Here is an 11,514-nt window from a genome sequence, read left to right as displayed (position 1 = left end):
AAAGAAAAAAGGATATTATGATTGTGATTGTGTTACTACTAAAAATTTGGTTATGAAAAATTAAAGAATATTCATTATCTCCTTAGATCTACTAATCATGCATGTATGATGGTCCTCACACATTAGTTTATCAAATTATTTTCTTCATATGCCATAAGAAAATATTCCATTGTGAATATCAGTTCATTTAATATAGTTGACGATAAAAAGTAGAAAATTCCATGTGTTTTGCCTACTAGGGCATGATTGTTCTTGCATGTATCAAAACCATTAAATATGACACCTATTATTTTTAAAAGTGTAGTGACCTTACTTCAAAATGAGCCAAGTTTCAAATTTTTCCAATAGTTCATACCAAAGATTTTATCAAACCCTTGCATGAACAAGTTTGGATTTAAGGGTTTGAAACAAATTTTACAAAATGCATTGAATCTCTTTTAATTCTTCATGGCCAACCTTCAAGCATAGACTAGAAATCAAATCCAATTCATTTCTCTCCATTCCCAAATAGAATTTGATGAATAGTCAATCCATGCAAGTACATGAAAGAATTGAAATTCATGATTGTACATGGAGGATTGGCATCAATTGATTCTAAAACATAAAACTTTGATCATTTGACTCAAAAAGAAGTTATATTACATTTATAATCATGGCGCCAATCCTCCATGATGATGTTGAGTGGCAGTAGGAAGTGATGCTTATGAGTTCAATCACAATCCTTTGATCTCCTCATGCTTACACCCACACTTTGATCATCTAATCGCAAAGAAATTTTAAGCTTCTTCAACTCCAATTTAAGTTTCTTCATCTCCTTTCTCCAAACAAATTGAAACTAACACACACTCCAACTTTCATCTCAAGATACCTTGCAAGATTTTGTCCTTGAGTAAGGCTTGTGCACATTATCTTCACATTTCCTCCTTTAGCAAGGCTTGTGCACATTGTCTTCACACATCACTCTAGGGAGTGGATTAGGTTTCTATGGATCAAAAAACATAGGGTTGAGACCTTCCCAACTTCCTACACTACTCATTTAGTCCCACAAGGAAAATTATCAATTAGGCCTAATTAGTTGGCCAGTTATTCTTGTAGCCCCGAGAGCCCAATTTTTGGGTGATAACTTTGTGGAATCCTAAAGGACCTCCCAAAAAAATTTAAGTATTCAAAATACCCTTTTATAATATAGAATCACAACCAAAGATTCAAATTCCAACTCACTGTTTACACCCCTAAACACCCACTGTGATCAAAGACCTAATATGCCTAATTATGTCTAATTTAGAAAGGAAGTGTTCACCACTAGATTTATAGAACAAAACCAAAGTATATTCCAATTTAAGGCATCCACAACCCTATAACCTAGTTCCTACCATCATGACATTTTTGAATTCAAATAGTTTTTTCAAGAATTTCTAAGTGGCCCATTCAATTACATTTTCACTTCTCATTAGAAGGGGGACTCTATAGAGAGCTCTTCATGGCTTATGAGGTAGTTTTTCTATTTTTAAATCTTGAGTATTTTAACATTTCAATAAGACCTGGAGGAGAAATGTCCCCATTGTAAATGAAAGATCCAACATTACACCAATCATCGAATCACATAACATCAATATAGAGAAATTAAGATTCATTGACGATACTTAGAGTACAAGCATAACTAGGGTATATCATACCAAACCCTCAAGAATCTAAAAGGGCCTAGCATGAATTAGCTTTCTCGTCACTACACCAGACAACCATGACCAAAAATCAAACAAATAACAAATAATATTGTTTTTCTATTTGTAAATCTTAAGGATTTTAACAATTCAATAAGACTTGGAGGAGAAATGTCCCCATTGTAAATGAAAGATCCAACATTAAACCAATCATCAAATCACATAACATCAATATAGAGAAATTAAGATTCATTGACGATACTCAGAGTACAAGCGTAACTAGGGTATATCATACCAAACCCTCAAGAATCTAAAAGGGCCTAGCATGAGTTAACTTTCTCATCACTACACTAGACAACCATGACCAAAAATCAAACAAATAACAAATAATATTGTTTCCTTTGGATCCTGGTGTAATAGAATCCAAATTCTCCAAAAAGTCAAGGTACTTTTCTTGCAAAAATCTTCTTGAAACCAAAATCATAGTGGTTAAAACCTTTGTAAATTTTGAAGAGGTAGAATTAGAGAAGAGTTTGAAAGAAATTACCTTGTAAAGTTCTTCATAAAAACACAAATGATATAGAGATTGGTGCTAGAAAACTCCAAAACTCATAGGAAGACAAGGGATATTTATGCATATTAAAAATGTTGGAAAACTCTATTTATTTACATTTAATGATTGCACAATTTGTTTTAGAGTTGCATCAATAGTTTGACCACCATGTGCTTTAAAAAAAAAATTCTTCTAATAAAATTCTTAAAATTTGATTTTTATCATTGCTTTCAAAGCTTGCAACCAATAGAATCACAAAGAAAGAATATTATTTGAATTTTTGGAATATGTTGAAATGATCAAGCTTTCAAAAATAGAAATTTTAAAATATGATTTTTTTGGATCGATAAGAGGCCAAAGCCAAGATTAATTATTATGTGTTTGGATTAATTATTATTATTTATTAACCACGAGTAGATTCAACCCTAAGACCTCTTTGATAAAAGGTTCACAATTTACCATTATGTTCTAGGCTTTTGCCTGAAATTTTAAAATTTGATATTAAAAAATAATTTTACATCTAATAAATGCAAACAAGTGCCACATAGTGGCTTAGTACTTACCTTTAGTTTTTATATAGATATAGTTTTAATTTAATAAATTTGTTATATTCTATTAGATATTTTAATTAATAAAAATATTATATATTTATAATTTTCTATAATGATATTAATTATAATTATAATTATAATTTTATTTATTAGTATAATTATTGATATATATTTTATTGCATATATTCATGTGATGCTATTATATTATAAATAAATCATAATATCTTTATAATAATAACATTTCTTAAACTATTATACAATATAAGAAATATCATTTTTTAGAATTTTTAATTGAAAGACAAAAATTATATTATTAAAAAAATGTAATATTAAAATATAAAAATCTAAACAAACCCACTTACATCAAAAAAAAATATTAAAAAGTTTAATAAAAAATAACTATACAATCCATCAAACCTGACCCATATAAAGCTAAATGAATTCACCCAATCAAATCTTAGAAATATATTTTTTTAAAATTGTAAAGTTAAAGATGGTTGCAACATATTAGTTTGATAATAAAAGTTAATATCAATTAATTCTCATTGTACAAACTAAAAATTTTAATCACTAGTTAAAGTGTAAAAATCAAAATGTGTCACAATAGTACTTGGCCTACTTGACAAGTACTAATAAATATTTTAAATAAATCTATCTTGATGAAATGCTAATAGATATCCACTACAACATAATAATAATTTAATTTACTACATTTAAAATTATTTATATTTCCTTTATCTCTATTTATTTAATTTTTTTACTGAATTAAACTTTTTAATTTATATCTCTAAATATTATAATTAAACAAATATTTTATGTGCTATTTATTAAATTACTTTTAAAAGTATATATTTTTTATAATAAGATTTAAATTTTTGACATATAGATGTTGTCAAATTCAACCTGAAAGTATAATTATTAACATTAGCAGGGTCACACCATCCCCTCTACCCATTATGCTATTGTAGAATGCCTATTTGAAAAACTAATAAATAAAAAGAGTAGTACAATTTATTAAACTAAAAGAAAGTCGTTTGGCATGAATGCCTCTAATCAAGCAAACTTCACCTAACAAATATATACTTTATATTCAGGACCCACGAAGGTATATATATGCACATAATATAAAATCAAATAATGAAACAGGATTGTCAAGTAATGAATGCACTTGTTTCTTGTCGTAATGGACAAATTCCATAGTTCGCATATTTCATAGTTGACTGCAAAGAAACGCAATATTAACTGCATATAGTACTCTATACTTTTGTCATATTACATAAAAATACTTTTTAAAACACCAATTCAAGTGGGCTCCATGCTTCCTTCAAATAGAATAATACCCAATTCACATGGCAAGCAATGCCTAATTGAGGAAGAGGAGATCCTCTTCGTGAAGGATTTCTGGTAACTCCATCGATATTTTGTTTTCAAATTCAAAAGAGGACTTTGCTGGTCCACATTGGTGGTTTAAATCGGTCCAGTAAGAAAAATCTATTGTAGTCACAGTAGACCCCATACCAGAAAAGCGTGTTCACATCAGGAATATCAATTACTTGTGGCTTGGAAGACTTTAGGTGGAAGAACTGAAACAACAAACGATTGGGGATTATGACAGCCTACACTTGAAACAGAGAGCATTGATACAGGTGACCTAATGACCCCCAAAAGTCTTCAAAAATCTCTGAACAAACGTTAAAGATACCTTTCTTCTAACAAAAACCTTCTCCCTTTTGTTTTTCTAATTGAACAAATCATACAAAAACTACCAACAGATAGCTGAGAAGGATTGTCCTCAGTATTTCCTTCTGAGTTTCCAAGAACAGGGTTTGAATGGGGTATTATGATTCAGTTCAGAACAGATGGATGGTTTTGGTGGCTTGCATGTGGATAGAATGTTGTGCAGGAGGATCATATGGCTTCAGCATATATTCTGAGGCCATCAAGACCAGATTTGGCTACAATCAACAGCAACTAGGCACCATCTCTGCCTACAGCAGCATTGGGGTTTTGGGGGGCATAATCTCTGGTCTCTTAAACCAGAGGCTCCCGGCTTGGCTTGTTCTCTTCATTGGGGCTATTCACAATTTGGCAGGCAACTTGATGTTATGGCTGTTTGTATCTGGGAGACTAGCAGCCCCTCCATTGTGGGAGCTGAGTTTATTTAACCTTATTGCCATGAATGGCTGCTTATACTTCAACACGGTCTCAATGGTGACCTCTGTGAATAATTTCCCAGATAACAGAGGACTAGCGGTGGGTTTGATGAAAGGATGCTTCGGTCTAAGCAGCGCCATTCTTTCAACAGCATGGAAGGTGCTGTTTCCAGATTCAGATGGGTCTTCCTACTTGTTAGTGGCGGCCATTATCCCATCTTCAGTGACCTTTCTGCTTATGCCATTTGTTAGGAAGTATGAACCAGATCATTCTGAAAATGAATCTTCAAGAACTTTGCAAAACCTGGCCTTGACGTCCGTGCCCATGGTATTTTTAGCAGTGTTTTTCATGGCTGCCCCTCTCTGGGATGAACACTCTTTACAGGTAAGTAATTTCACTGTTTACTTATTTTTAGACTTTCAAAAAGCATTAGTTAGAAGATATTTTTTTGAGATAAAGGTTAAAAAAATAAACAGCATTTTTTTCTGCTAATTTGGTATTTAGTATTTGGAATAAAATCATTTTATGATATTTGTTTTATTACATTTTATAATCTATATAATTGTATTTGTGCGAACAAGAAGGTGCAATGATTATACCAATAATAAAATATATAAAAGAGAGTGAAAACTGATCTAGTAATGAATTCATGTATGGTAATTAAGTTGAAGGTATTCTTCAAGCTCATCAAGGAGTTGCAAATGAAATTTTCCTTGTTATCGGATTCTGCTCTGAACCAAGTTTGGGTGTGGATTCACGAACAGATCAGATTTGTGCAGGGTCTGGATTTGACCCTGTGGATTTGTTCAGATTTGCGGACCGTGAATCTGGACAAAGGGTCAAATTCAGACCCTTCATGAATCCACACAAATCTGTCATGAATCCTTAAGGACCTACAGCCAAATTTGGAATAAATATATATACACACAAATCATGATGGAAAAATAAATGATGAATATACAAATGTAATCTAGAACCCCAATCCGACCCCGAACCCAAATCGGCAACTAAGAAAATTTAAAGAGGACATCTATCATATAATGTATCCATTTGCACTTCACTCTTCTACTGTAGCACACCTAAGATTTCAGGTCGTTCATTAAAGTGAATGCATGCCATACAATAGATATGCCGAAAAAACTCAAAATTCTGAAGGACTGAATCTGATAAATTTTTATGTGAAATAAATCAAACAAGCTGTTAATGGTTGCATCATTGGCTACACATGAAGTACAGAACTGGGTTTGGGTGAAGGCCACTGCATCAAATATTCCACTGCGAAACTTGGTTGGAATGCCAATAAGCTGTGAAGAGATGATAATTGAAAATAGAGATTAAAACAGAGAATTCGATTGTTCAACCATGAAAAGAAAAAGAAAAAGAAAACGACCAAATATCACCACCAGACTACCTTTATACTACAACAATGTTTGTTGTATTCAAACCTTCGATAATGCAATGCTAGGAATTCAAATTGCATTTAAAAATATCATGAAAACTGCAGTGCCTGAATCTGTAACAAATTTTATCTTCATGGCTTCTTCATGTTTGTAAGAAAAGGAATGACAATTATGAGGATTATAATCGACAAGATAATGATTGCAATATACATCCATTTCCGGCTACTTCATTGGTGGCTTTTTGCAGTATGAAGTTGTTTGGTCCAAGCTCAACATATTTTGCAGCCTGGGCAATATGATATTCAATGTTATTTAGTATGATATTCAATGTTATTTAGTTGCTCTCCCTGTGCTTGTACAAGCACAGACATGTCCAAAAGAAGCTGATGCAGCTCAAGCAAATTTCGCTCAATCTTTTAACTGCATGATGATGCTCCTGTTACCAGATAATGAATCAATCTGGATTATCTGCTTGTAATCTTAAAATGAAAATTTGTTTCTGGATTCGATCGTGTATGTTTTTATAGCATAACATTTCTGATCGCACTCTGTGATCCATCATTAAGATGAGAGGATGCAAGAATGATGGATCACAGAGTGTGATCCAGAACATTGATGCTAAAAAACCATAAACAATTGAATCTAGAAGCAAAATTTCATAACAATTAGATTATAGAAATCTGATAATGTTAATCTGTCAAAAGTATACAAAATTTTACAAGCATAAGCTTACAATGAAAATTCTATCAACCATTCATATTCAAGATCACCACAACGGAAAATTATGAAGCAAAGTGTTACCTGTATTTCATGGATTGTTTCAAGAACATGATCTTTACCTTGCTCTTGAATGGCTTCCTGCAGTAATTTTCACCCTCCCTAGTTGAGATGCTTTGTTCCAATTGTATCTGCATCTGCATGGTGCCCTATTATGGTGTGGAATTTGCTTGCAATTATATTTTTGTATTCTTCCATTATGTTTTGCCTTGAAACTCGCCCGTTGAATTTTTCAACTTTTTACTGTTTGTAAATTGTAGTTCCTGCTCTCTCAGAACTTGTTCTCTCTCCATGTCGACTCAACCTGTGGCTTTGCATATTGGCTTTGTGCCTAAGGCTTCACTTTGACAACTTTAGACTCGGCCTAAACGATCAATTTTTTTCAAAAGAGCCTAGTGCATGAAATTTTTTCAAGGAGCCTATTATCCTTGGGGGAAGTTGAAACGCATTTGATTAGCGTAAATAAAAGTTTTTGATGTATGTCATAATGGGCAGACATAGGGTCCGTTTGGTAGCCGGAATACAAGTGGAATAGGCATATGTAAATTTTTAAAATTTAAAATTTCCTGTTTAAATGCATCAAATCGGAATTGGAATAGGAATAAAATATGTATACGTATTCTAATTTTAGCCTAAAAATGAGTATTTACAATTCCACCTAAATAGATGGAATTGGAATAACAGAAATTTTTGGATTCATGAATTCTCCATCAAATTCTGTTTGAACCAAACAGAAAATAAGAATATGTACCCCATTTTCTATTCCAGATTAACTATTCCTATTCCCACATTTATATTCAGACAGCCTAAATCTTCTACAAAGGGATAGCAAGGAAATAGAGGTTATAATTTGTTGGAGGGGTTCTTGTTTGATTGATCTCACGAATGTCATCAAAACTTTCACACATTCAATCATTCATTTAGAATAAGCTTAAATTGTGGGATTGATGTACTCGCAATTATCACAAGTCAGAAAGACCAACAAGCCACCTAAAATTTAGGCCAAACAAAAAATCAGTGGAAATAGGAGCAGCAAATTTTCTGCTTAAGAGATGGATGAAAATGAATAAAAACTTCTGAAGGACAGCGAGTTGAGGAAGAATGGCAAGGAAAAGTAGGATGCAATGAAATTTTCTTAATGAACTGACTAGAGTTATAATACATGATAAATCTATGTCACAATTAAAGCATGAAAATGACCTTGAAAACATGAATTCATGAGGAAGGATACATCAGTAAAAGTACAGTCATGCTATGCCCTTGGCAATCAACAAAAACAGAGCAGACTAAGGTGTTATTCACAGTGATCAGGCTGGTCATGAGGCTCAAAAATAATTTGCATGTACGAAGGAATATATATCTTGTGTGAACCTTCTCTAAACACATGTCAAGTGTCCACATCCATTTAAACCTTCAGAAAATATACATTGAAAACATGTGAGTGAGTGTTTTATAAGCACAGCGACTTAAACCTTAAGAACATCCAGAGAAAACATGTCAGTGAATGTTTTATAAGCACAGAAACTCATGATGTTTACTAGCATACCAGCTATTTTGATATGCAGACATATATGTTTACAGAACCGATGGCTTCGTAGCTTAATTATTATATCCTATTTCCTTTCGATTTAACAAATATATTTTTCGTCCCAATGATAAAAAATGTGAAGAAAAGAACCCATATTTTTCATACATGTCTAGCAAAGCAAAGCAGATGCAACTACAACATCTGACCAGAAAACAAAAATCCTTCCACAATGCCTTCACGGAAGCCCATGCCTTGTTCTAAAGTTCCCATTCTGGCACAGGCTGGGAGCATGCTGGTAAAGGTTGCGGAATTTGGTTGTACACCTGCCAATTGCATTTGCTTGAAAGTTTCTAAAGCCATTTTCGCACATTCATTTTGTGCTTATCCTGAAATCACTGCAGTCCATGGGATGAAATCTCTCTCCGACATTTTGTCAAACAACTCGCCTGCTTGCTCATACTTCCACGCTTTGCAAATATATCGATCATAGCATTTCTAACTGTTGTTTCTGACAAACTCCTTAATAGGTATCCATATCTTGTTTTCTTTTACTCCAAGATTCAATTTTTTTCTATGTTTCAGTAATGTGTTAATATTTTCATTTTGTACTCTTTCATAAAGATGTGTCATTATAAAGATATATTGTATTTAATAATTTGTATAACTTAATTAATTAAAATATTAAAATATTGATTTTATTAAAAACTGTTAAAACTTATTTATTTTATCAACAAATAATATTATAATTTTATTAAAACTATATATTTAATAAGTAAGAAAGCTTAATAAATATTGAGTAAATATTATATTTTTGTATGAAATTGTTTATAGTTAAATTAAATTTACTTTTCAAAAAGTTTAATTTCATTTTTTTCACAAATTTCTAGGACTTGTCCATATTCATTTTGATAATTTTATTCCACTCACATAAGTCTATTTCAAATCTATAGATAAAGAGACACATATATCACTTGGAAAAGTGACATTTATAAGTCATTCAAAATAGTGTTACATAAGAAACGATTTCTTGATGTCATTATGCAAAGTCATCTAAATATATCACATCAAAGAGGAATGCTGAATTGAGAATGTACTCTTAAATATTTAATAAAAAATAGTGAATTTTGAATTTATTAATAAATATATTTAAAAATTGTTGTGTATTTCATAGTTTTTTTTAAAAATATATAAGATAAATGTTTCTTATATAGATAGTTATCTTTGATATTTCATTTAATATGAATTACTAAATGATTAAGGTTTTACAGGTAGATCGAGTGAAACTTGTTGTTACACTTATCATTCTAGCAATTCCCTTATACGTGGTATGGAAAACTACTACTAATAAGAGAAGACCAATTGTAAACCAAATACTTTTGGAGCCACTCACTACACTAGAAGATTCAAATAATTTTGAAAAATCTGCAATTACTAAGTATGCTAATAGCTCTCTATGGAGAACAATTTGCAACATTGATTTTTTCCTAGTCTTGTTTTCTTCTTCAGTTGCTCTAGCATCAGGTGAAGTGACAATTGGAAACATGAACCAAATTGACACCTCTCTTGGATATGAAGAACAAGACATCACTATATTTGTCACTTTGATATCAGCAAGTCAATTTTTAGGCCGCTTCGGGATTGGAGCTTTATCTGATTATTTGCTTTCTGAATTTGGAGTAGCAAGGCCAATATTACTTGCACTAGCTCAGTTCATTATGTGTTGTGGTTATTGTCTTGTGATAATAGCAGGCACTTTTCCTCAAGCTCTATTCTTAGGCTCTATATTTATAGGGTTTTCTTTTGGAACAATATGGTGTTTAAGTTCCATTATCATATCAGATATATTTGGGATACACCATTTTGGGACGTTATACAATGTCATGATGCTCGGGCATCCAATTGTATTATATATTTTAAATGTGTGGGTTGCAGGATATCTCTATGATATAGAAGCAGCTAAGCAAGGAGGAGCGAAGTGTGAGGGTAGCATATGTTTTAGTCTTACCTTCACAATTTTGGCTAGTATTGCTATGTTTGCAACATTAGCATCATCCATTTTGTGGTGGAGAACAAGATATATTTATAGAAAAGGAATGAGTAATTAAATAGGTCTTGTTAGCATAACAGTAATAGAAACACATGCATATAAGGTTGAAACATAAATTCTATGGATATCTTTCTTTGAGATGAAAATAAATCAATTGATTAAATCTTTGTGTATCTATTTATATTATGACAGTTGTGACAATCAAGTTGAGAGATAGCTCTAAAAACTATAATCACAAAAATGTTTTTGTTTACATCTATAACATTATTCAACTTTATCTTTGATAATTTTTTTTGTTTTTGATATTTTTGTTTTAAACATGAGCTTTATTCATTTTTATAAATGGTTAAATGTGGTACATGTGGTTTTATTTTATTAACTTGGCTTATATTACTAAATTACATATAATAACACAGCTGAAACAATAAATGCATTAAATAACTAATTTAACCATTTATTCAGTTATACCTAAATAATCCATTTAAATCACTCGCATTCACATAAAGCATAAAGAGACCAAAATGAAATAAATAACCATAGCATAAAATCCATCACATAACATAATCAGAAATATGTCCAAATACCAGATAATTAGGTATCATTGTAGACCTACTATCATCTCAAAATGGCATCAACATGCAAATATGATAAACTAAATAGCATAGCAGTAAAACATCTATGGTACTGAAATCAAGGTATAACATCTGACTCTTAGGTTATCTCAAAAGTAACATAACATGAGTATCAAGTATCTAATGGATCAAAATATAACAAGGTACTGACTACAAACATGAGAGGCACTACATTCCATTTAGAATTTAATCCATTGACAATCTCAAAAGG

General features: G+C 31.5%; 1 protein-coding gene across 1 annotated transcript; it reads left to right on the top strand.

The window, feature by feature from the left end:
- The first annotated feature begins 4,169 nt into the window (after positions 1–4,169).
- Positions 4,170–10,834, top strand: LOC149571791 (protein NUCLEAR FUSION DEFECTIVE 4-like). The gene is made up of 2 exons (XM_089813208.1): positions 4,170–5,303; positions 9,893–10,834. Exons 1-2 carry the CDS (start codon positions 4,596–4,598, stop codon positions 10,727–10,729), a joined length of 1,545 nt encoding a protein of 514 aa, XP_089669334.1. The 5' UTR covers positions 4,170–4,595; the 3' UTR covers positions 10,730–10,834.
- Positions 10,835–11,514: the final 680 nt, after the last annotated feature.

Source organism: Cupressus sempervirens, chromosome 2 (assembly GCF_028749045.1).
Source record: "Cupressus sempervirens isolate cs-2001-9-10 chromosome 2, ASM2874904v1, whole genome shotgun sequence".
NCBI classification, from domain to species: domain Eukaryota; kingdom Viridiplantae; phylum Streptophyta; class Pinopsida; order Cupressales; family Cupressaceae; genus Cupressus; species Cupressus sempervirens.
Note: the sequence above shows the minus strand (reverse complement) of the source record. Positions and strands in the feature narration are given on the sequence as shown.

Excerpts from the sequence above, each read along its gene's own strand:
- LOC149571791 (XM_089813208.1), top strand. The coding sequence starts at position 4,596 with ATGGGGTATTATGATTCAGTTCAGAACAGATGGATGGTTTTGGTGGCT. Across the intron at positions 5,304-9,892 it reads GGGATGAACACTCTTTACAG|GTAGATCGAGTGAAACTTGT; the intron begins GTAAGTAATTTC and ends AAGGTTTTACAG.